This window comes from Ustilago hordei, assembly GCF_900519145.1.
Source record: "Ustilago hordei strain Uho2 genome assembly, contig: UHO2_contig_16, whole genome shotgun sequence".
NCBI lineage: Eukaryota > Fungi > Basidiomycota > Ustilaginomycetes > Ustilaginales > Ustilaginaceae > Ustilago > Ustilago hordei.
In genome coordinates this window covers 597,461-622,611 of record NW_024545273.1, presented here as the reverse complement: position 1 = coordinate 622,611, position 25,151 = coordinate 597,461, and the positions used below count along the sequence as shown (strand labels likewise).

At 51.9% G+C, this 25,151-nt stretch overlaps 8 protein-coding genes across 8 annotated transcripts; 3 read left to right on the top strand and 5 right to left on the bottom strand.

Annotated features, from left to right (window-relative positions):
* Positions 1–1,796: 1,796 nt before the first annotated feature.
* Positions 1,797–2,639, bottom strand: UHO2_06063 (uncharacterized protein; the record flags this gene model as incomplete). The annotated part of the gene is made up of 1 exon (XM_041557777.1): positions 1,797–2,639. The coding sequence occupies one exon, from the start codon at positions 2,637–2,639 to the stop codon at positions 1,797–1,799; it is 843 nt and encodes a 280-aa protein (XP_041413711.1).
* Positions 2,640–3,576: 937 nt separating this feature from the next.
* Positions 3,577–4,962, bottom strand: UHO2_06062 (related to chicken h-caldesmon, Uso1p and YKL201c; the record flags this gene model as incomplete). The annotated part of the gene is made up of 5 exons (XM_041557776.1): positions 3,577–3,684; positions 3,763–4,407; positions 4,489–4,584; positions 4,671–4,846; positions 4,944–4,962. 5 exons carry the CDS (start codon positions 4,960–4,962, stop codon positions 3,577–3,579), a joined length of 1,044 nt encoding a protein of 347 aa, XP_041413710.1.
* Positions 4,963–5,649: 687 nt separating this feature from the next.
* Positions 5,650–7,725, top strand: UHO2_06061 (uncharacterized protein; the record flags this gene model as incomplete). Its single annotated transcript, XM_041557775.1, has 1 exon — positions 5,650–7,725. The coding sequence occupies one exon, from the start codon at positions 5,650–5,652 to the stop codon at positions 7,723–7,725; it is 2,076 nt and encodes a 691-aa protein (XP_041413709.1).
* Positions 7,726–7,909: 184 nt separating this feature from the next.
* On the bottom strand, positions 7,910–10,333 carry UHO2_06060 (uncharacterized protein; the record flags this gene model as incomplete). Its single annotated transcript, XM_041557774.1, has 1 exon — positions 7,910–10,333. The coding sequence occupies one exon, from the start codon at positions 10,331–10,333 to the stop codon at positions 7,910–7,912; it is 2,424 nt and encodes an 807-aa protein (XP_041413708.1).
* A 915-nt stretch (positions 10,334–11,248) lies between these two features.
* UHO2_06059 (uncharacterized protein) lies at positions 11,249–12,629 on the bottom strand (the record flags this gene model as incomplete). The annotated part of the gene is made up of 3 exons (XM_041557773.1): positions 11,249–11,955; positions 12,033–12,112; positions 12,385–12,629. 3 exons carry the CDS (start codon positions 12,627–12,629, stop codon positions 11,249–11,251), a joined length of 1,032 nt encoding a protein of 343 aa, XP_041413707.1.
* Positions 12,630–13,805: 1,176 nt separating this feature from the next.
* On the top strand, positions 13,806–16,118 carry UHO2_06058 (uncharacterized protein; the record flags this gene model as incomplete). Its single annotated transcript, XM_041557772.1, has 1 exon — positions 13,806–16,118. The coding sequence occupies one exon, from the start codon at positions 13,806–13,808 to the stop codon at positions 16,116–16,118; it is 2,313 nt and encodes a 770-aa protein (XP_041413706.1).
* Positions 16,119–16,595: 477 nt separating this feature from the next.
* UHO2_06057 (uncharacterized protein) lies at positions 16,596–17,745 on the top strand (the record flags this gene model as incomplete). The annotated part of the gene is made up of 5 exons (XM_041557771.1): positions 16,596–16,608; positions 16,718–16,818; positions 16,910–17,050; positions 17,154–17,280; positions 17,372–17,745. 5 exons carry the CDS (start codon positions 16,596–16,598, stop codon positions 17,743–17,745), a joined length of 756 nt encoding a protein of 251 aa, XP_041413705.1.
* Positions 17,746–18,280: 535 nt separating this feature from the next.
* Positions 18,281–20,839, bottom strand: UHO2_06056 (uncharacterized protein; the record flags this gene model as incomplete). Its single annotated transcript, XM_041557770.1, has 1 exon — positions 18,281–20,839. One exon carries the CDS (start codon positions 20,837–20,839, stop codon positions 18,281–18,283), a length of 2,559 nt encoding a protein of 852 aa, XP_041413704.1.
* Between the last annotated feature and the right edge of the window lie 4,312 nt (positions 20,840–25,151).

Genomic DNA, 25,151 nt, shown 5'->3' with positions numbered 1-25,151 from the left:
ACTCATTAGTTACAGTCAGCATAGCAGCAATCTATCAAGGTTGCTCCTCATTGTAGTGTGTGTGTTGTATCACCACTACCTGACGTCCGTAGGCGCCCATAGCAGGTTAGCAGTCCAGATATAGATAGAACCGAAGGCAGTAGTCCACTGCGGTCCGGGGATCACTTCAAGCGTCAAAGTCAACACACTGGACACTCGTGTTGACACCACCAACCTTATCACCAACACCATCAACCTCATTATCATCAACACCCACCAACCTTATCACCAACGTCATCAACCTCATCACCAACACCATCAACCTCATTATCATCAACACGCACCAACCTTATCACCAACGTCATCAACCTCATCATCATCAACACTCACCAACCTTATCACCAACGTCATCAACCTCATCATCATCAACACTCACACCAGACCTTGGTGTCATCATAACCGAAGCATTGATATTGATTGTGCTGAGCTACCCCTGAACGGAGTGTCCACAGAGGTCAGCCGAAACCTACGACAGTATATACAACGAACACCACCTGCTGTCACTGCGCAACTTGATAGTCACCGATACCGAGACAATAGCTGTCGCACAGTTTGATAGTCACCGAGTATCTCGACAGACCGACCTGGGTTTCAGGCGCGAGACCCCTGACATGAACCACCTTCGGTGTCAATCATTATCTGGACCACAGTTGGTACTGCCTTCGGATGATGTCAATGAGCAGTGATACAACACACATGCTACAATAGAAGCAATGCTCTGCAATTGCAACTGTTGACAGAATACTAAGTATACTTTCTGTGAAGCTATAACTAGTAATGTAAGGTATAGAGTGGATGGAGATCCACTCAACTATCATGACCAGAATGCATATCTTATATCAGCACCTCTCACAGAGCCGCCTGCAACACTGCTCCTGCTATACCAGGAAGTGTACCTCCTCCTCTCACACTGCTTCTCCTGCTCCTTGTGTGGATGAGGAGACTATCTCAGTACCCCTTCATCATTTGATAGGGGTTATCCCCACTTCATCCCAGTGGTAGTGCCCCTCCCCCTTGTTCATCTTGCCCCCTTGATGATGGTGCCCACCTCCTCATGCCCATTTCATTGTCATGTAGGGCCCCTACCTCATCAGGTGGCAGCCCACTCCTTGTCTGGTGTCCTCTTGGTTTGGGATTGCCAATAGAAGCATCTTCTAGTCAGTCTCATGAGATCTGTTGTATGAGCCTGGTGCTACTGATCCTGATGGATTCTGTAGTAAGGCCTTGCTACTACAGATCTTGACAAGTTCTGCCATAGAGCCTTTGATCCTACCAATCTCACTGAGCTCTGCCAGAAACCTCTTGTAGCCCAATCCACGATTGTTGTGCATGGTCACTTCATCTGACTCCAGTTCTTCCTGTGCATCCATCCGGTCCTATGACACTAGGAATGAATGTGGCAGGAGCCTCAAGCACCCTGCCAGACTTATATACAAACATGTGGCACATGCCCAACTGTGGGTGTATCCTACCTAATGACAGTGTGTAGCAATGAGTGGGATATGGTTGCTTCCAATCTCTGTCTTGCATCAGCTCAGCCTGATTGCCTATCTGATTTGCCTCATCTGATCCTGATCAAATCTACTTAACCTGATTGCCAACTGGACCTTCTCTGCCCAATCCTCTACTGATCTTATCTACATTATTCCTAGATCGGACTAGTTCGCAATTTCCAACAGTTGCATCGATCGACGAGAAGGCCAACCATGCAAATTGATTGTGTCGGAAGTGGTATCAATTGCCGAAGCTTATCGGATCTACAACTTGCTACTTGGCAAGCTCGGCTTTGTCCCCTGCCTCAACCTGGCCTTGACAGCGTTTGTTCTCTTCCACGCCCTCCAAGTGCCCGCCAACAGCCCGACTGGCGGCAAGAGCCACTGTACTAGCCATCTCAGTCCACCAATCGGTCCACTGTATGCATCTACCCACCTGTTGACCATCCTATCCGCCTGTACTCGCAACGCTAGCGAAGTCTCCTTGTCCAGCCCTCTTGTCCATTCTGGCGCTTGCAGTGCATCCTCTCCTGCAACCCGCTTGCTGAGATTGGTGGAGTTGTCGAGCACAGTATCCGCGTAAACCAGCTTGTCATCCAACGGCAATTGCGCTGCCAACCTCTGCTTAGCATCTTCCTCCGTCAACCCTTTACTCTCGCCATCCCTCTTCAGCATCCTTGTTAGCTGATCTTCCTTTCTGCAGTACACCAGCACTAGTTCGCCGCAGAACCTCCACAGCCCTGCTTCCACAAGCAGTGGCGTATCCACTACTACCACCTTCTTACCCTGGATCCAGTACGTGAGAAGCTTCCAAACCATGCGTTTGCGGATGGCTCCGTGAGTGATCTTGTTGAGCAATTTGGTTTTCTCGGGTGTAGCGAATGCAAGTCGGCCCAATTCGGCGCGGTTGAGTGTTCCATCACTGTTGATGACTGTAGGTCCGAAGGTGGAGCGGAGAGCGGAAAGGGCTGGTTGGCCAGGAGCGACTACTTCACGGGCGAGAACGTCGAGGTCGATGATGGGTATTTTGGCTGGGTGAGAGGAGATGAGGTAGGAGGCGGTGGACTTGCCAGAGGCTATACCGCCTGTGAGGCCGACGACAAGCATGGTTGAGGCTGAAGCTGCAAGCACTAGTGATAGCTTCGGAACAGTGTAGAATACTGCTTCGATGATGATGGTCTCTGGAGGACGACTTCGGATGGTCTGAGCGATGTGAAGCCGGGTTCCGAATACAAATGTTAGAGCTTTTGTAGCAAACATGTGAATTCGCATCCAACAGCGTCGGCCACCAACCGCAGCTTCCAAGACAGCCCTTTCCACAGCTGTCGTGGACATCGAAAAGGGCCCTATTCGACTCAGTACCTTCACGACGACGAGCTCGATAGAAAGTGCGGCTCTTGGCCACCAACGACCCTGCAATTACAGCTGCTCGAAGCAGGACCTTCTGGTTCGAGCCGAAGTGCCGGCGGGGTTGCCCAGACGTGCTTCCATGAAACACGCTGAAACAGCTTACACTGAGTTTAGTGTAAGAACTTTGTCAGTGCTTTCACTTTCTCCAAACGACCGTCTCTCCCACCACATGTAATCGGACCAGTGACGCAAAGTTTTTCCTACCGCTTTGGTACGGACCATCACTTTCAAGATTGGAGCAGGTTCTCAGGTTGTGCGGAGGAGCAACCCCATACCGAACGGATACAACGTCGCGATGCTTTCGACATCGGACATGTTGCAGCTGTGGTTCTGGCTCTGGTTCATATCGATGTTTCTCGCATTGCCGCTGATGGCGCTACGAGGGGAGACTCCACAGAAGCTATGGCAGCTGTGACCACTTCAAATGCAACAGCACGGGCGACTGACTGCAAGATAGCACCTCACTCAGACAACCAGATCGAACCCTGTCCACACAAGCGTCATTCTCTCAAGCCCAAATTCTCTCACTCTCAAGCACAGATCCTGATCCCATAGACATCGTCATCAAGCGATGCATTCATTAGTATGAAGATTGCATCAAAAGCCCAGTCTGTGGAGAGAGAACCGCTGTGTTTTACTGCGCCGATGCCTCAAGCGCGGCGCTGGGCACCAGGCCAAGCTCGCGGAGAGTCTTGCTTGCGTCGCTTGCATCAAAGAATTTCCTAGGGAAGGTTGTTGAGAACTGTCGATGCAAGCCGACAAAAGGTGTCAGTTGTCTTTTCAAAGCGCAGAATCCCAAAAGCTGTGGTCGTATACTTACCTTGAGCTGTGCACTACCGCCATCTTTACCCTCAGCCCGGATCTTCTCTTGAACGTCTCCCAACGTGGCATCTACGGGCAAGGTACCCATCCACATACCACCAGGCGCTCTCACCCTCAACCTCGCCTCGTTCGCCGAGCTCGTACTTACCTGTGGTCCAGCTCTCGCCGCTAACGCAGCAGCACTCGGTCCCGTAGCCGGAGTAGCAGCGACCGCACCTCCACCTTCTCTCGCCGCCTTCTCGGCAGCAGCCTTAGCCGCACGCTCTCGCTTATCCGCCTCGATCTGAGCCTTGATCTTGGCTTTGAATACAGCATCTTCAGCCTTCTCCTTACGTTTGCGCTCTGCCTCTTTGATCTGCTCCTTGCGTTTCATGTCCTCTTTGACCTCGGTGAGGTCTTGACCGGCTTTGCGACGGATCTTTTCGTTGGCTTTGTTTTCTTCAGCGTCGATCTTGGATTGAGCTGCGCGCTTGGCGGCGAGCTTCTGACGAAGCTCTTCGAGCTTAGCCTTCTTCTCCTCTTCGGTGAGGGGCTTGATCTCTTCGGTGCTCTCTTCGAACGAGGTGTGGCCGGATTTCTCGGCGTGGAACGAGGCAAAGGCGGGTGACTTGAAGACCTTGCCGCAGCCGGTACATTTGATGGACTACAAGCAGAGCAACGAGTTCGTGGAACGGGGCTGTCAGTCGTACTCGTCAAGCATGTCGCTGTTCAGTCTCGAACTCACCTTTGCTTCTCCGACGTTGTTGACTGCGTCATCTGCGGCTTGCTGGCCCCTCTTGACGACCAAATCAGCGAGCGCTGCTTCGTCTTCCTCGTCGTACTATATCAGACATAAAGGTATGAGGATATAAAGGGTCAGTCAACTGTCTGTCACGGATGGTGCGAGGGTCAATTATGTGTGCTCACGTCGTGACCGGCACCAGCAGAACCTGACCCGCCGGCTGCACCTGCGGTCTTGTAGTCTGTTGGGACGGGATTGTCCTGATTGGCTTCGAGATGGTCGAGAGCAGGCTGGAGTCCGGCGTTCTTGGTTGCGTACAGAGCCCAATCGACTCGCTCCGGGGCGAAGCCCATGTCTAGTACTGCATCAGCGTTGGACACGTCGCGCGAGGAGGATTGTTAGTTTGACATACTGTCTGCAAGTAACGACAGTCTCGCTAGACCAGCACTCTTACTTACGCATATTGCAGTCTCCCATCTTGCTGATATTGTGTTCTGTGAGAAGAGTGGTCGGGATGATAGGTGTAAGAAGGAAGAAACAGGACCAATGCGCAGCTTCATTTGGCGCACGACATCTGCGCTTGGTCCGTCCGCCTCCACACAGTTCCGCGCATCAAGTTTGTTAAAGATTTCGATCTTTCACTGCCCGAGATCCGAGCAAAGTTTGGTTACAGGACATGCGTCTTCTGTTGAAGTTTTGGTCCCGATAACTGGCAATCGGGTAGAGTCTGAGTACGATGTCACTGCTAGTTTTAGACAGAAACAAATATACTCAATTGACTAAAAGAACGTGGTGAGAGCCTAGTGTTCTCAGCTTGATATATATACATCGTGGTGGCGCATGCCGAGTGTGGGAGTTGTTATACTTAATGACTCAGCCTAACAACGAGCTGGACTTGGTTGTACCCGATCTCTAGTGAAATCGGCTGGGCTCGATCTCTGATCAGATCGGTCATCTAACCGGATCGGCTCTGACTGATCTCCGATCAGATCGGCTCTGCGTCATCCTTCAGCGTCTCACTGGATCGTAATCTTCAGCATCTTCTTCTTGAAGTCGTCCGCTGTTCGACGGACCTCAACATCTGCTCTCGAATCTTCACAGCGGCTGCAACTGACACTCACGTCCTTGCGAGCTGAGTACACTTTTCATCTCTAAGTGGCCACAATGTCACAAAAGGAGATAATCTACCTCTCCTTCGGCTCCTTCTCCAACCACATCTCCACCCACTTTTGGAACCAACAGCAATCCTACTTTACCTACGACTCGAGCGATCTACCCTCCGGCTCTACCAGCCGTGATCGTGACACAGCTCAAAACAACGACGACGAGCCGCTCATAGATCACGATGTATCCTTCCAAGCTGGTCAGACGCTTTCAGGGCAAGACACATACAACCCACGCACGATCATCTTCGAAACGGAACAAGAGTTTGGTGCGTTGAGCAAACTCAATGCTCTCTACGAATCATTCCCGTCGGATAGCGGAGATCGGAATGTTGCGCTGGATAGCTTGCAGAGCTGGGGAGTGGAAGCAGAAGTCATTGCGGCCGAGAGGGTGGGGACGAGCAAGTATCAGCGTCGGTTGGAGTTGGAGGATCAGGGTTTGGATCCAGGGTCCTCCGATGATGACAAGGATGAAACTGAGGAGAAGGTTGTAGACAAGATGGACCTGGATCAGCCACCGGCAGTGTCAACATTGAGAACAGCTATTCCGCGACCACGACGGACGAGAAGAACACATCGGTTCTGGTCAGATTACTCACGGACGTTCTTCCACTCCAAGTCGCTCGTTTCGGTGGGTGGAGAGCTCACAGCTCCCATGCCTGGCTCGTACAACTCTTCCGATCCACCCTCGGGCTCAGATGGTCGTACACGATTCGAGTCCTTCTCTCAAGGTGCCAGCTACTATGACGAGCTGGAAGCACAGCAAGAGGTGCTGGATTCCAACATCCGTTGGTTCGCGGAAGATGCCGACCTGCTTCAGGGCTTTCAGTACACCATTGATACCTCACATGCATTCGGTGGTTTGGGTGCAAAGTACCTCGAGAACCTGGTTGACGAGTACCCTAAAGTTTCTCACCTTGTCTTTGGCGCTGGGTGGGGCAACACCAATGACGTGTCCGAAGAGGAAGGCAACGGAGCATGGGAAACGAGACTAGCCAGAATCCGAAGGATGAACAATCTTCAGTCACTAATACAGTTCATGGAGTTCTCCACCGTAGTAGCACCGCTAAGAGTGCCGAGCTGGGAAGCAGGCGGTCAAGTAGGAGCAGACTGGAGAAAGTACCTCGGGAGGATCGATTTGAGCGATATGCATCACGCCGCAGCCCTTATCTCCTCGCATCTGGAGACGGCGACATTGGGTACAAGGATGAAGTCTCGCTCCGAGACCCTCTCTTACCTCACAACGCGCTTAAATTGGCGTAAGGATACCAAGCTAGTCCATCTTGGAGGTGCAATACCCTTGCCCTACCCAACGCCTCTCTCCTCCACCGTCTCGAATCCGCGGGCAGCTCTGGATCCAGTGGATGCGATGCTCCAATCCTACGGTTACGGCAACCGAGACTCACGCTTGCTTCAACGAGGAGCTCCGCTTGAATCCGAATCAGAACTCGCTGAACGTGGTGCCAAACTCGCTCTCTCTGCTTGGCTTGACTTCTCCCTCCCCTCGTCCCTTTCTGGCGGAGCTTCAAGACGCAAGAAGTTGCTGTACAACATTTCGCGTCCGTTCTCGCACACCGCCGTCCTCCGCAACACTAACCTTGACGACGCTAGACTCGGACTAGGGATGCTCGACTCTATCCTCTCTCACATCCGCGAACCATTCGGTCAAGGAATGTACATTCCACAGTCATACAACATCCTCTCTTCGTTCCCGAACTTCTTGAGCAACCCTTCGGAGCCGAGTCGAAAGCAGAGCAAGCCGAAGGACGTACCAATGCTGTCGTCGTTAGCTGCCACTCCGTCTAGCGTCTACTTGCTGAAAGAAGCGAGAGATACAGTGAGAGAGGCATTGCAAGGTCATGCACCGTTGGCAGCGTACGGGCTGGATGGTGAAGATGCGAAGGATGGACTGAAGGAGACGAGGGAGCTGATCGAAGGATGGATCGATGCGTATAGTGTTAACAACGATGGTGGTGCGGGGAGTGGAAGTGAGGATGGGGACGGAGATGAGATGGGCACGGATGAAGAGTATGATGTGGATCAGAAGGAGGAGGATGGACTCGATTGGGATATGTAGCTGTCTTCACACCAGAACATGGAATCTTCACCTCGTATCATCGTCGGAACATCCTGACGTGCATGTTCGCAACACACAGAGTGACTGAGATATCCGCTTGAGTCGCCTTCCATAGGCTAAGTCCATTCCTCTGCATTCCAGTATGATCAAGCAAGTAAACAGCTGTCGTGGGGCATCCGTGCGCTTACACACCATACGCAATAACTCTCGAAAAGTGAAACGGCCTCGAATGCTTCTGTGGCAGCGGCAGCACCTCCCCATTCGTCAGATTGACACTATAATACTCCAATAGATTCAACTTGTTCCATCTACCTCTCGTCGTGCTCCTCAATCCGAACACCATCCTGAAAGCATACTTTTGCATGCTCTTATCTCTCAGATCCTCCACTACTACCTTCGGACCTCTGGGTCGAGCTTCCTCTTCATCATCCTCCAAGCCCTCTTCGAAGAGTTCCCATTGGCCTTTGGAGAATCCTTTCGCTTTGAGACCCGGTTCGAGCTTTCGTACTGTTTCAGAGGGTGGGTCTGTGGTGAGAAGTGAAAGTGCTGTTCCGTCGGGAAGGAATCGGATTGAACGATAGAACTCGACGACGTGAATAACTCGCACCCACGCATCTTCGCTGAGACCAGGTCGTGCGTAGTGACAAGCAGCAATGTAGCAACCATTGAGTCGGAGACGTGGTTGGTTGATGAAGACGGTGCGCCAGTCCGAGTGGTGTCGCTCGTAGAGGGTTGCAAGGGTGAGAGAAGGGTCAAGAATGGGTGGATAGTAGGTCTTGCGGACGATCTCGCGCCAGAGGGAGGGAGACTTGGTGAGAAGACGGAACTTCCAGCACGTTCGACCGAGGATTTCGAGCGATTGCCAGTCGGCTCCGCCAAGTACGACGCCGATACCGAGCGGTTGCTTTCGTGTGATGGCGCCGGCGACTGAGTTGTCGGATGCCTTTGCCTTTTCAGCCTTATCTGCGCTGGCTGCTGCGTCAGCAGTGGTGGCGGCGGAAGCAGCTGCAGTTGGGGCTGTGCCGTTTGTTGTGGGTGCTGCTGCCTTCTCTGGCTTGGCGCCGTTGGCTGCAAGTGCATCTGTTGCCTTGCTCGGCTTCTTCCCCTCGCCTTTGCCAGCATCCGTCTTTTTACCCATCAAGGCAGCAGTGGCAGCGTCCATCGCGGCTTGCTCTTCTGGCGTCGGCTTTGGCTTCACAACCCTGGCGCCTCTTCTGCCTCGCGGCTGAATGAGCATTCGCAGGATATGTAGCAGTACCTCATCTGGAAGCCTTGCTATTGGCATGCCCTTCTCTTCGTCCTCTGGCTCGAATGCAACCATGCCAAAGCCTCGATCTCTGCCACCTTCTAAGGAGAGTTTGTCTAGCAACTTCGCTAGTCCGTCAGGCCATGACTCTGTGGCCCTCGGTGCCTTTTCGCTGCCGTGGGCAGCCGACGTAGGCGCTGCTGCTGTCTTAATCTCGCCATCTTCTACCGGTTCACCGCTCGCTCGAGCCTCTGCCTCCTTGGCCTGTCTCTCTTTGATAGCGACATAGCGATGGTCGTCAAAGTCGAGCGCCTTGCGGACTTTGTCTGCAATAGCCGGGCTCGAAAGCAATGCATCATTCTGTAGAGATGACGTATTCGCCAGTGTCGCGTCGGTGAGAAGCAAGTGTGCGCGGTGGTAGAGCCTGTCGGCGTTACTATTGAGCTTGAATGCACGACGATAGGAAGACAGGGCATCATCGAGCTGACCGCTGCGCTCCATGTCGACTGCATGTGCGTAAGCTTCAACTGCACTACGCATACCTGTCTGAGTAGCTTCGCTCGCATTGGCGGGTGCGTTTGGGGTGGCAATGATGCGTGGTGCACGTGGCGGTGTTGGCTTAGAGGAAGAGCCAGATGCTTCCGAGTGCGGAGCCAATTCGGCATCTTCTTGCTGCTGCTTCGGCGCAAGTGGTGGAGAAGGAGAGGTGGAAGAGCTGAAAGTTGCAGCCGCTGCACGAATGGGCTCTCTAAGAGAATGAGAGACGCCGTTGGCTGTGGATGATGATGAGGTGGCGTATGCAGATTCTAATGTGAAAGGTGCCGGGTGATATTCGACTGGCACAAGTGGCTCTGGTAGATCAGTAGTTTGAGATTGTTGGGCGGTAGGAGGTTGAGGCATGTTGTGCGCACTTTTCGAGTACTTGAGCGCTGCAGGTGCGTAGATCTTTGCTTCCGGGAAAGGCAGAGAAGAGTGGTCATCAACATGAAGCTTGCCGATCTGACTCTGGTCGTACTCTGCTGCCTCTTGGCCATCGTCCACCGGTGTAGCAGGTTCTATCTGTGGTTGGCTTGGCGCTCTTGATGAAGAGGCGGGTGGTGTTGGCTGCGCAGCAGGTCGGTTCTTTGCAGCTGAGCCTTGTGCTACCTTGCTGGTAGAGGCAGAAACCGAGGAAGAAGCCGGTGGTTGAGCATACGTTGCGTGACCTCTCGCCTGGACCTCCTTCTTCCACTCTGATCGGAAACGTTCGAGCTCATCGTTGACAGGCAATGAGCGCTGTGTGCTGCTGATTTTGGGCTGGTTAGCGTCGATAGAGGCTTCTAACGGTGTCTGTACACCTTGATTTGTTGTTTGAAAGCACATGATCTCAAGGAATTGTCGGGCAAGATATGGTGAAAAGGAAGGATGTGATTGAGAAAGGACAAGGAGAGGAAATGAATGTGAATGCTGTTGGAGCGAGCAGCGTGCTCGCTCGTCGCTTGCGACGCAGACTTGAATGTGGCGACGATGGAGGGTGTGTAGAGAGAGTCGATGGATATGGTTATTATGGAAGAACCAACTGACTAAGTCTTGTGTGTGTTTTGTGCGCCTACCCTGTGGACGAGGTTGAAACACGAGGGGGCAATGCAAGGGGCCATACAGCGGTAGAGCTCAGGCGGCTATCTTGTCCTCCTTGCGGGTATGGGATAGCCGTTATCGCGATAACCGGCCTGATACAGTTGAAGCATGCGACTCCTCGGCGTAGAAGCATGCGACCTCTCGGCGCGGAAGCATGCAATCGCTCGGAGTATGCAACTGCTACGCCGAGCTCGCATCCAATCTCCAGCCTCGCCTGATCGGATTTGAGGCATTAAGCGGAGCGACTATCGGGCATCAAGAGACGGCACGTTGGTGATTGGATGGTCAACGAAGTTTTCTCCGAGAGTCTCATGGGCATTGACTCAGCCATAGCGCAGTACCATACACGCATACAAGGAGCACTGAGATCTATATAAACGCTCGATTCATCATGTACTTAGGAATGCTTACTATCGCAATCGATACTTGTGATCATCGACTTTTGATCTCGACGACGCTCTTCAACTGATACGAGCCGATACGCCGCACAGGCCTCCCACAAGAAGACCTCTTTGGGGGGGGGGGGGGGGGGGGAAATGCTTGCCGCCGCTGTTTAGGTTGTAAGGTCTGTCCTCGGGTGATTTGGCAAAGCAGCCGTTCTACGAGCTAGTTGTGGTTCCTCTATGGCTGGAACGAGGTGCAAACCAGACCTACAAAGGCTCACTTGCGAGGGTGGAAAACGCGAGAAGAACTGGCAGTGTTTTCCAATAATTGTTTCAATTCAGGCACCTTCTCGATGTGGCTTTGAATTTGCTGCGGGAGTTTGTGAGATGGCACACGCCGAATTATACCATCAGCTTGGTGATATCCGAATTCGAGCCTACCATTGTCGTGTCGCCAGACGACAATTCTTTGTTTAGGCAACATTGGGTCCTCGTAGGTGTCTTTGTAGGTGTCCTCGTACGTCAAGGGGTTCGGAGTGATAACAATGCCGTTTCGGCTAGGACGTGGGTCATCATTAGGCGCAGGACCTTCTAAAAAGTGAAACTTGGACTTCGTCCAGGTTGGAAGCTCGGACCACTTGCGCGCCTGCATCACTGAAGATCGTTCCGAATTTAGGTAGTTGAACATGTAGACTCCATTCTGCCTCGTGATTATGATTTTCTCACCGGGATACCGCACCGTCATGTACTCCTGAGGGTTGCCCCTCTTCCTAAGTCTGGCCTTCGCCAGATTTTGGTAAACCTCGGGATGAACATTTTTTACCGCGCTGAGCTCGGGGTTGCTTTGCTGTAGAGCGCGGCCAGTGGGAGCAGCAGACGAGAAGGTAAGGATCAAAACATAGGAGAGTGCGATGACAAACAGCCACCAAGGCTGCTGTCGACTGGACCGGCCGCGAACATGCATTTTCTTGCTTGGAGATCTTGCTACAATGACAAAGAGCAAGGGAGGGAGACTTGTCAACATGCTGCAAGGCTGATGACGATCAGAACCAAAGACTTACAGAGCGAAGCTGAATCACTATTTGCCAACGAGAATGCTTTAGCGAGGGCGTTTGATGCTTGGATGGAATCAGAGGCTGAGCTGATCCACACGCATATATACGAGAGTCGAGCGGAACCACCAATGTGCAACCACCAAGTGCAGAGGTCAGAAGGCAGAAAGTCCGGGCTGTCTGCTGCAACGGTCGCTGCATTGAAACAGATCAAGTGAACCACGTTTGACCCACATCAGCAACGATATCTCATTGTCAAAGCCAGTCCGCGTCATCAGTGACCCACCAACGATCTCCTGGCACGATCACAACGTCGATAGTTGTGAGTCATACTTCACGGTCCCACTGGGAGGTCACTTACTCCCACCGTGTTGCCTTCAAGTGGGCTGGACCAAGATTCATGCCACTTTCGCGTTCGCAGACTTCACGCTTGGCACGACATTTGATCAGCAAGGTAGCAGTTGAAGATGCGTCAGCATTCCAACGGGATTCACCGGGTTCAATCGAGATATCGATAAAGCGAGGTCGTGCATAAGCGGTTTGCATATGAAATTCATAAGCGTTGCCATAGCAACGACCCCAGGAGTAGTACATAAACGTTGCCATAGCAACGTCCCAGGAGTAGTGCAGAAGGCGACAACTTAGGAGCAACACAGGAGGCGACTCATCTCAGTCTAGCGTGCTCAGAGACGGTACTGAGGTATATATTAATGAAAGTGAACAAGTATTTTGTCCCGATACTGGCGATCGGGGAGAGTCTAAGTACGATGTCACTGCTGCTAAAAGACAGAAACGTGTATACTCAATTGACTAAATGAACGGGCTGAGAGCCTAGCGCTCTCAGCTAGATATATATATGAACATCTTTGTGACATCTCCCACAGGTAGTACTCCTATCTAATGATTTACCATGACAACCGGCGGGACTGTGTTGCACCCGATTTCTTCCTAGATCGGTTCTCCTGAATCCCTGATCAGATCGGCCTGTCCCGATCCCTCCACCATCGGCTTGCGTCACCTCTCGTTATCATGTTTGATCGTTACCTTTGTCAGAGCCAAGTCTAGGTTCTCTGTGTACCTTTTGAATGTTGAAGATTACGATCCAGTGACGACGCTAAGAGGTGACGCAAAGACGACGAGATCGGAGATCGGGGATAACGGAACCTGTTAGGGATCGGATACAACCAAGTCCCCCTCGTTGTCAGGCTGGGTCATTAACTATAGAGACTCCCACATTCGGCATGTGCCACACTTTTGTATATATATCGAGCAGGGAGCGCTAGGCTCTCGCCATGTTCATCTAGTCAATTGAGTATATATGTTTCTGTCTTTTAGCAGCAGTGACATCGTACTTAGACTCTCCCCGATCACCAGTATCGGGACTGAAACAACTCAAGTTTCTAACATTGAATTCCCTGGCCTTGTGAAGATTGGGCTTCGAGGTAAGGTTGTTGCACATGCGAATGGGGTTGCTGTAGCCTAACTGTCCTTACCCTCTCTTCGAATCCTTCTTCCCAATCCTTCTTCCCAATCCTGAGGTTGCCAACGATTCTTTCGAGCAAAAGAGCAATAGCGCCCTTTTGCTGTCGCTGCTGTTAACGAGGCTAGCCCGCGGCATCCTCACTTGAATCTCGTCTGTGATACCTTCTCCTTGAGCTGTCTGCGATTCAACACATATTCCCATCCATCATCCCCGTTCCCGATGCTATCACGCTGAAACCCAAACCCCTTCACCTCAATTGCATCACCTGTCGCCGTTGAATGAAAAGGACTTCATCCAGCATGCCCGCTGCGTCCGCGCCCAGGCCGCCGTTTTCGCAGCGACTCGACCAGCCCAACCAACACGCACAGCAGCCTCCCAGAGGCGAGTCTGGCGATCAGATCTCTCCACACACTATGAGTGCCGCTGTCGACCAAGCTCATATTCAGCTCATCCAACAAGTTCAGCATGAGCTCCGTACGCCCGTCCATGGCCTGCTTGGCCTCGTCGAGGATCTTCGCGCAGAACTCCGTGCAGCACCAATAGAAGACAAAGCAGCGCGCAGATCGCTGCTTATCAAGACCGAGAGTCTTTCTGGACTAGGCGAAAGGTTGCAGAATGTCTTGGACGACTTTCGGGATTTCGCGGCGGAAACGGTGAATGCAAGAGAAGCTGAGGAGGACTATGAGGTCTTCCCTGAAGAGCCGGTCGACTTGGGCGATTTGTTGGATACAGTAGCCTCAGAGGCATGGAATGCACAAGTGCGGCAGATTCGAGCGGAGGATGGTGACGATGCAAGACTTCCGCCACCACCCGAACTCATCTTGCAAACAGATGCAAGTCTGCGTGGGTGGAAGACGGTGGTCTCGACCAAACTCGTCAAGAAGCTCGCACACAAGCTCATCTCTAACGCCCTCCGTTTCACCTCGGAAGGGTATGTTGAGGTTTCACTCTCTCCATCCGTTGCTACGTCACCTTCGTTTGAGCAAGATGTCTCCTTCCCCTCCTCAGCGTCCTCCTCAACACTCTCAAGAGACCAACACTACGTCGATTTGGTGGTTGAAGATTTAGGCGAAGGCATGACCGAACACTTTCTTTCGCATCGCCTCTTTGAGCCGTTCGTCAAAGCAGACAACTTCAAAGCCGGCGCCGGTCTCTCTGTGACCCTTTGCTCCACCATCGTTCGTCGAATGGGCGGATCGATGCACGTGTCGAGCGACAAAGGCCGAGGAACCATCGTCACGGTCAAGATCCCAGTACAGAGCCTTCCAGATCATTGCAAACCACCAGCACCACCCTCTCAATCCGACCAGCTAATCTACCTATACGGCTTCGAAGGGCCCGGTCTACAACGGTTGGCACAGGTCATTTCTGCCCAACTTGCCACATTCGGCAATCTCTACTGCACTTCGCACATCCAGGATGCCGACTTTCTGCTTATCCCGGAAGAAGCCTGCGGGAAAGTCGAGGGTGGAGTGGATGCGATTTTCGCCCAGACCAAGCCAGGAGTCAAGATTGGCGTGCTGCAAGCGCATGAAGATCAAGGGATAGAGTATGCTGCGTTCAAGAACGGTAGTAGGAGACCGACTTTCGTCACAAGAAAGCCTTTCGGGCCGAGATGCTTTGCGAATCTCTTAAGGCTGGCACAGCAGGAAGGTGACCAAGATACAAGGACCGCGAGTGAGACGGTGAGGCAAAAGCATGGACATCTAGGCTACACAGCACCTGTCAACCCAGACAAGCCGGATGAAGTGCTGCCTGAGGGATCAGGTACACCTCTATCTCAACGAGCTGAGCTGGCAAAGGCATCCGAGGATGCTACGGAGAAGGAGAACAACAAAGACCTGCTCCCGCCTCGCATGTCTCTCGTGGAAGACCAGGAAAAGGAGAACCGTAAAAGTGGCTCTTCTTTGCCAAGTGGCGACAAGCTCGCCGATCTAGTCCTCTCTCCCGACGCCATGGACGAGGTGCTGCGTGCGCCCAACCCCAAACCTCGTATTCAACCGCCTCCCACACCACCCATCTCCACCGCTGACTCCGAACCTTCCTCCGCCACTGCTCAACCCAAGCCATCATCCTCATCAAGGACCCAACCATCCCGCTCGTCATCTCTCCGCCGCTCCAAACCCAAGTTCAGCGTCCTCTGCTGCGAAGACAACCCACTCAACATGCGTATCCTCATGACCATGCTCCGCCAATCCAAGATCGAGTTCCACGAAGCAGTCGATGGCGTAGAAGCAGTCGAACAATTCAAAAAGCATTTACCTGCTGTGACGCTGCTAGATATCAATATGCCCAGAATGATGGGTTTCGAAGCTTGCGAACTGATGCGGAAGCATGTGAAGGAGGAGTTTGGAGAGAATGAGGGAGAAGGTGGGAAGGGAAAGTACAAGATTGTAGCGGTGACAGCGTTGAGTGACAAGTATCATCAACAGAAAGGATTGGAGTGCGGAATGGAAGCGTGGTTCACAAAGCCGTTGCAGATGCGACAGCTTAAGGCTGATTTGGCGGAGTGGAAGAAGGCCTTCGAGGATGCCATGGGGAGCGAAGACACGGCATTAGATGCAGCTGTGCCTCCTCCTCGTCCTAACTCGAGCTCTTTTCGTTCCACTTAGCATAGTTCTACATTCTCAATCACCACTCTTAACTTGCAACAATCCAATACGATACCATGTACTTTTACATTCTGCATTCTGCATTCTACATTCTGCATCAATACCAACAATAGCAAAGTAGACCATCGGTCGACGCCGATTAACTTGCCCTCACCGTTGACAGTGCCGATGGAATCACCTGAGCTCATCCATGGAGGAAATGATGAAGTCCAGTGAGAGAGGTTGCCGATCCCAGCCCGATCGGAGCAGATAAAGGTCCAGTGAGATCTTGCCGATCCTAGCCCGATCGGAGCAGATAAAGCCTCCGTTTCTTGGCATTTCTTATCGCCTCTCTGGGAATTTCGCTTAAAATCTGCAACTCTCACACGCACAACTCTGCGCTTCTGCTTTGCATTTGGAAGCGAGAAGAATTCTACTCGCCACCTTCATTGCAATCACCACCAACACCGGATCGCTCCCAAAGCAAATAGCGCCAACATGAGTGACTGGGGTAAGTCATGCTTCGTCCTTGCGCCTCGGCTCTGCTCCGCTCAGTCGGAGAGTGGAGACGATGGTATCCAGGCTGACCAAATCGTTGCATTGGTATCGTGTTTCAACAGAAAACGACGACCCCGAGCCAAAACAGGTCACTCCTCCGCCGAGGCTTTCCGCTGCCGGTCGCAAGAAGTTTGATGATGAAGACGTAGAGGATGAAGTCAAGGTGCGTTCACAAAAACCCGTTCTGACTCACTACGGGTGTACTGATACTGACTGCATGCAATCTTGGATCCTATGCTCGCTCGACTTGGTAGGACGACTGGGAGGAAGAAGACTCTGAACCAGAAGCACCCAAAACCGCCGCCGCCTTGCCACCACGCAAGAAGAAGAGCGTCAAACAAAAGATTGCCGAAAAGGAAGAAGAGGAACGTTTGCGTCGTGAACAGGGTCTTGAGGTACGTTTCCACCGCACACCGCACAACTCCACTCCCGCCTTGCTCTGAACTAAGGTGCTCACGTCGATCTTGCATTCCTTCGCTGACATTGTTGGGATGGTAGGACGAGGAGGACGAGGAAGAATGGGACCAAGATCCGATAGCCAAACGCCGGATGGAACGTGAAGCCCAACTCAAATCGGACGTCGAGAATGCAGCTAACCTTTTGGGCACTGCCAAGATTGCCGACGGTAAGCATATCCTTCCAGCCGTCCTGCCCTTCAAGCTCCTTTTCCATTCAAAACACTCACGCCTCCCTCTTCTCCTCCTTCTCCACCACAGACGCAGTCTCAAAGCTCAAGACTGCGAACCCTTCATCAAAACAAGACTGGGAGCAATTCTCCGATCTTCTCTTCACCGAACTCATCAAAAAGCACTCGACCAAACCGGGTTTCGAAAAGCATTTCACTCCTCACCTCTTCCGCAACATCGCTTCCACCATGCGCGATGTCGACATTCGTAAATCCTCCACAATGCTCAAGGCTTATGCTGAGGAGAAAGTGAAGGCGGAAAAGGAAGCAAAGAAGACCGGTGGTCAAAAAGTTCCAGTGGGCAAGGCAAAGCCTAAAACCGTCGGCACAGCAAGCGCTAAGAATGTCATTGACACCAATGCTTATGGTGATGAAGCGCTGGATGACGATCTTGACTTTATGTAAAGGGTTCTATCCACATAAGGTAGGTTCAGATCTTGCTGATCTTGATCAAAAATGTACCAAGTTTTAGTTCTAATCGAAATCAGCTTCCTGATCATGCATCATGCATCGGCTGTGAAAAGAGGTCATCTTCCCGATCTAAACCCTGACACATTGCGTTCTCAACAGAGGCTGTGCAAAGGTAGAAACTGAACGCATGTGTACAATTCAAACCCCATAAACGAAGCCTATCACTAGTAAATGTGCAGAGCAAGACGCTTAGATTAACCAGAAACAGCCAAGATAACCATGCAAAGGCACGGGCAGAGGGAGCCATCTATAGAAAAGCGGGAGAGACAGTAACCCAGAGAGGAGAGGCGATTGCAAGAAACAAGAATAAGAAAAAAAAGTGGTGTGTGTGTATGTGTGTGTGTCGAACAAGTAACCCAGAGAGGAGAGGCGATTGCAAGAAACAAGAATAAGAAAAAGAAAAAAAAAGTGGGGTGTGTGTGTGTGTGTGTGTGCGTGTGTCGAACAAGTAAGCCATGAAAGTGAGCGCTTAGGCAGGACTCATATCCACCTCGGGAGCCGGCTCATCACTGTGCATCCTCTTCATAGGCGGAGGAAGCACCATGCTGATCGGACTTGTCTCCCTCGATAAAGCCTGACCGAGCGAAGGAAGAGTGGTGGCGTGATCCCTCTGCGCAGAGTGAATAGGTGTCATACCGAAACCCAGCCCTTTCTTGCTCCTGGGAGCAGCACTACCATGGGCACCAATTCCTGCAGGCGAGTTTGTCGCACTCATGGGAATCTGCGAATAAACACTAGTCGGGCTCGACTCGCTGCTGGCGAAACCACCAAAGCTGTTACCGATCGAACTCTGACGCGAGTGGGATCTGCTTGATGTCACGGCTGCGTGTGAGCCGGGCAGGAGCTGAGGATGCAAAGTGGGCGAACCGTGAGGTGAGCCAGATCGACTAGCAGGAGCCGAACGCGAGCTGGAGCGGTGAGCTGCGCTCTTCTTGTGGTCGTTGTGGCCGTAAGGGTGGTAGTTGTAGGCGTGGGTGTGGTGGTGGCCGGGCAGAGGGTGGTGGCTACCATCCCTGTGGGATGCGCCGCTGGCCGGGAAAGGAGGAGGCAAAGTCCTCGACGAAGGATCAGCGACCAAGGGTGGGTAGGATCCTCGCGAGGAATGCGAGTGCGCATGAGGCTTGAGGCTGCCAACACCGCCATCGAGAATGTCTTCGATCTTGCTGCGTCGCACGGTAGCACGGTCTGCATCAGCTCCAACAGGTGGATGCGCCTGGGTCAAGTGGTAAGCGGAAAGACTGGTAGTCGAGTTGAGCGAAGGAATGCCTTTGCTGCGCGAACCAAAGCTGTGGCTACGTGAGAGTTTGGGTGGCATGTGCGATGTCTGAGCAGGGGAAGTCGAGGCGGAAGTGGAAGCAGAGCCGCTGGCGTGGGAATCGAGCTCAGCAGCAGTGCTACGCTCGCCCGAAGTGCTGGGAGGAATCGAAGGCTGAACGGGAAGCATACCGAGCGAAGAAAGGTGGTGGTGCGAACGAGAACGAGCCGAAGACTCCATATAAGGGTGGGATCGGTGTCTGTGCGAGCCATGGTGGCCCATTCCAGACTGATGAGCGGGACCCTCGTGGGTGTGGTGGTGGTGGGGCGGCGAGTGACCGTGACCGTGAGGGTGACGCGAGTGGTGGACTGGAGATCCAGGACGGGAAGTGTAAGGACTGTTGGGCACCGTGTTGCCACCAAGGAGGCTCATGTTGCGCAAAGGACCAAGGACGGGACTGCTGCTGGGAGTCCAGTACGGGTGGCTATGAGCAGCGGAATGCGATGCACCAGGGGCGGATGCGAGAGGCAGACGGGGCCTGCTGAGATCATCGTGGAGCGATGCGGCGTGATCGGACTCGGAGGCGTAGTCGTCGCCGTGAAGGTGGTCATCGGGAGAGAAGCGAGGCGAGTGCTCGACGCTGCTTGGGACGCTGGAAGAAGTGGAGGCCCATCCAGTGGCACCGTGATGCGAACCGTGCTGATAGTAGCGGTAGAGGCTGGGAGGTGGGTGGCTCCCGTTGTAGGCACCGTGCAAAGGGCGCGAGTAACCACACTCGGCAGCGTATCGATTTGAGAAAGGACGAGCGAGGATGGCAGAAGCGATTCGGTCGTTGTACTTGCGGTGACAGTCCTCGTGCGAGCATCCAGGGGGTGTGGTCTCTGCGGATCCGGCGGGAGCAAGAGCGGGAGCGGGAGCGGGAGCAAGAGCGGGAGCGGGAGCGGGAACAGGAGCGGGAGAGGGAGCAGGAACAGGAGCGGGAGCAGGAGCAGGAGCGGGAGCAGGAGCAGGAGGGTAAGTGCCGTAGCTGCTGCTAGGTGGCTGAGGCTGGTATCGTTCTGGGTATGGGTCAGGTGCGTAGTGTGGGTGAGAAGGATGAGAAGGATGAGAAGGATGAGAAGGATGAGAAGGATGAGAAGGATGAGGAGGATGAGAAGGATGAGAAGGATGAGGAGGATGAGAAGGATGAGAAGGAGGACCGGATGGACGACCTTCTCGTTCGGCACGTTGGAGCTCGTGAAGCTCATCGCTGGCAAGCATGGCCAAAGTGGACATCTCGGGGGCACGAGGAGGACGGGAAGCCGAGTGCCTGCTAAGTTCGCGATCCGAGTCGCTGTCATCCTCCTCATCTCCTACTTGCCATCGAAGCTGTCGATTGTTGACATGGCGACCGGGTTTGGAGGAAGCAGATGCGATAGGAGGAGCGGGAGAGTGATTGGCAGAGCTGCCAGCAGACTTGCGAGCGGAAGACTTCTTGTCGTCTGTGTGAGCACTGCCCTTCTTTGGATTGGCGTGAATGCGAACGTGACGTGTCAATTCATCGCTGCGGCTGAAACGCTTCTCGCATCCAGGGTGTGTGCAGACGTGGGGCTTCTCGCCGGTATGTGTGCGAATGTGTCGTGTCTGATGCTCGAGACGGTAAAAAGCACGTGAGCAGAGGGGACACTTGTAAGGTCGAGGGATCTGGGATTTGTCGAGGGTGTAGTTGCTAGCTGTAAGAGCAGCGGCGTCGGGACTGGTATTTGCCATGTTGGTGGCAGTGGACTGAGCCATTTTATGGAGAAGAGAGCGCGATTGAAGGATGTGCCGGGGCGCTGGGAGACGGCAATGGACCAAAGGACTAAGAGTGACACTTTTAGATGCGATTGAAAGAGTAGTAGTCGAAGACGGGTGATGGTAAATGATTCTCACGAAGCGGATGGTGCCAACAAGGGTCAAATTGGAGTTGGAGTGCAAGAAAAGTTGAGGTTTGAGATGGGTGTGCGTGGATTGCCAGAAGATGGTTTGCTGAGTAGTCGAGTGGGTCAAGGAGACGAGATGAGATGAGATGGGGGCGAGGGGCTGATTCCAAATGTGCGGAATCCCTAAATCACCGAAGCGAGAGCGAAATGGAGTAAGGCAAAAGTGCAAGGCCGAGCGAATCGAGTGGATGAAGCTGTGCTGTAGGCCGACGTTGTATTTGTTGTCGTTGTTGTCGTTGTTGTCGTTGTTGTCGTTGTTGTCGTTGTTGTCGTTGTTGTTGTTGTCGCTGAACAGTGGCGGCGATGAAGGGAAGAGAAGGAGTGAGTGAGGTAGCGGTAAGATGGTGGGGTAGGAGAAGCGAAAGGGTAAAGGAGAGGGAGAGAATCGGTTGCGGGATTGCGCTTGCGTGATTGCGCTTGCGGACAGTAAAGAGAAAGATTGTGTGAATGCGAGATTTGGCAGTGAATCCGAGCGTTAGAGAGGGGCAGAAAGAGAGAGGCCAACAGGGATTCAGCCGGGACGGAGCGGCGTAGGAGAAATTATCGATAAGAGGTGGGGACTGCCCTGTGGCTCCACTTTTCTTTCTTTTTTCTTTTTCTTTTTTTTTCTTTTTTTTTCCTTTCCTTTTCTTTTTCTTTTTTTTTGTTCTCGGAAAGCGAATAGAAAAAAGAAATGAAAAATGAAAAAACGAAAAGAAATGAAGAAAAAAAAAATAAAAAATGAAAAAAATGAGGGGCAAAATGCGGGAGAAAAGCGAAAAGGAGCGAGCTTGGCGAATCCTCAGTGTGTATGTGTGACAGCGTTCTTGCTGAGCCGAGCTTACCGACCAAAGGAGAATCATGCACACCCACACACAGTCACACAAATTTCTGTTCGGCATCCACTTCTACCACCGTCACACTCCACTCACAACGCTGAAAGGAGAGCGAAAAGAGAAAAGTTTGGCAGTTGCCAATGTGAGAAATAAGAGGAAAGCGCGATCGGAGCAAAGCATGTAACGCGGTCCACACGCTAACTGACGACCGACCAAGACACTTTCAGACACACACACACACACACACACACATCATTGGCAGGGAGGAGGAGGCGAGCCAAACGTACCAACTGCCGGGTAGTAGAGCGGCGGCAAGTTTTTGGCTCTGACAAGAAGGATAAAGGGAAAAAGATCACCTGCCACGCTTCACGCTCTTCTCTTTACACTGCACACAAGTGGCAGAAGGGGCGAAGAGTTGGGATGCAACGTCGACTGGCATGGACCGGTAATGGCGACAATGCCCAAGAGTGTAAAACTTTCCATATCTCTCCAATCTCCATTTTCCAGTCTCGCAAGGCAAATTTCAGACGACCTCCCAAACTTTGGCTCAACAATGATCAGCCAATGACGGTAGAACAAACGCTTACGCAAAAACTTGGGCCATTATCACTAAGCACGCCTTACGAGATCAAGGTACTTTTTCCCCGAGTTGCTTGTTGTCAGCATGAACGCTAAGCCGAACAGGCGACATGATTCCATCCTGTCCAGACCAACGTTGACTGGCTCCAACAAGACTCTTTGCTCGAAGCGGGGTTGCCATTGGAGGATAGATCATCAACAAAGCCTGAGGTCGGGTGACCAAAGTTTTGCTCATCTCGTCTCAAATCGTCTTGTTGTTGTTGTTGTCATCCTCCTCACACTCTGCCTTGAGCCAAGGATGCTGACGGAATGCAAAGCACTGCAGCGAGCGAGCGATCTTGCAGCAAGAAACCCTTGTCTGTCTCTCTCACCCAAGTTAGACCTGACCGAAACTCATGCTCGCATCAGTCACTTGTGCAAGAAGGGCATGAGATGGCTCTTGGCTTGATTCAATATATGGTCGACCCGCGGCACACTGGAAACCGCAATTTGCCAATCAGATCCTCCTTGCCTGTCTTCTTGGAGGTTTTTTTATTCTTTTTCTTTTTTCTTTTTTCTTTTTTCTTTTTTCTTTTTTCTTTTTTCTTTTTTCTTTTTTCTTTTTTCTTTTTTCTTTTTTCTTTTTTCTTTTTTCTTTTTTCTTTTTTCTTTTTCTTTTTTCTTTTTCTTTTTGTCCTCCTCATTGTTTCGTCAATCTGGCATCCTCTCATGCTTTTCATCGTCGGTTGAACTTTGTGTACCCTATACGCCGACTTGGGTCGAATCTTTTCTCTATCTTACCCCCTGATCTCGTCATGCGTGACATGGCAATACAGTCTGCGGAGCAACTCTCCAGCTTTAGCCAATCTAACCCATCTTCTGTCCAACTTCGGCGAGTCCGCCGTTTTCACGTTTGAGGTCATGATTTGAGTCGCCTCTTCTTTCAGATCCGGGCGCTCTACTCTCTCTTGTACATTTTATTCAAGGTCGATGAAACTCTCCGACTCTCGACTGCGGCCATATCGACAGCTCCGACCTTTTGATCAAGATTGATCTCGTGACTCCAAGACAAGCGAGCTCATGATGATGTTTGGATTGCTTCTTGCCGATGTTGGGGTGATGACCGTCGGTGTGATTGCCGAGGAAGAATTTTTCGTTTCATCAAGCTTTTCTACCGTTGCCGAGCTCCTGTTCCTACCAACCGAAGTGGGATGAAAAGAAAAAAAGAAAGAAAAAAAAAAGAAAAAGAAAAAGAAAAAGAAAAAGAAAAAGAAAAAGAAAAAGAAAAAGAAAAAGAAAAGTATCAGCACAGCAATGCTTTCTCTTTCGGAAATCTCGTCCGAATGTGTCAACGCAGAGAAGACGGGCTTGCAGATAGAGCATCATGCGTCTTCTGCGCGGGTATGGCTGTCAGATTGGCCTCGCTTCCATTGCATCATGCGTTCCCGTTAGTTGCCAGCACACCGGGCTAGTGCTGCCGTGTGACCTTAGAGTACAGAAGCTCAAGCTTGCCAGGGTTCGCGATACCTTGCACTGCCGCTGAGCACAAGTCAAGTGACCCCCACCCTCTCTCGCTTGGGTTATCGAAAGAACCCTCTTCGAGCTTCGATACGGATCGTCGCAAGCGCCCTCGCTCGCGCGCTTCGAAAGGCCGTGTATCTTTGAGAGGATCGCATAGCCCTCTTGGATTTTTCAAAGTCTTCTTCTTCTCTTTTCGAACAATCAAAGTACGGGATCTCTCGGAGAAAAGAAGGAGGCAGCGTGACCCCTTTTTTTTCTTCTTTTTTTTTCAGGCAATAGGCTGCGATGTGCAAAAGTGGCTTGCCTAGGCATATCCAAGTCCTTCCGCCACTTCTTCTCTTCTTTTCTCTCAGCCTCAACGGAGATTTTTCGCTCAATTCAGGCGTCAGGCTAATACCTCTCTGTGCGTCGACTTCTGACCACGACGCGTCAGCTGGTCAACTTCCAAATAATTCCTCTGATTTTTTGATTTGATTTGATTTGATTTTTGATTTTTGATTTTTGATTTTTGATTTTTGATTTTTGATTTTTGATTTTTGATTTTTGATTTTTGGTTTTTGACCGAAGCTGCTCCATATCTCCATCTCCAACCAAGCTTCTTGGAAATGATCGTCTAGAATCCCCGCGGGCAGATGGCGGGCGTTTCCCCTGTTCTGTCCTTGACATCGGACAATCTTTGTAGCCTTTTTCTCGATTTCATTTCTTTTTCTTTTTCTTTTTTCCCATTTTGCTCTCCTTCGATGTCGCCTGATTGCTCAAGCCGGCCTTCATTCTCAGGAGAAGCAACAACTTGCAAGAGCCCTTTAGCCCAGCCGAAATGCTCAGCAAATCCCGCCTGAGCTCGAGTAATTTGCATCGGTCCCCGATGAATCGAGCGAGATTCGGTCTAGCCTTGATCATAGCTTGCCAGCTTGCTTATCCCTCACCTCCCTCCCACTCGCAGGAAGAGCTACCAGGTTGCCATGAACGGCAATCTCTTCCTTGCTTTTCTTTGATTGTCCAACAATTCGCCCCAGAACTTTATCGACCGAAAAAGACAGACAGCCTGGCCCGTGTATTGCTTCCTGATCCGCATGTTGTCGTACACTTTCATATACGCCGACCTGCGGGGCTATCCCACTTGCCGATCTGAGATTGCCCGCTCTCCCTACTCGCCTCGATGGAAACATGCTTCCTCCTCGCATCCTCGTCTTTCTCAATCCGTGCTTGCATGTCGACCATTCATTTCAG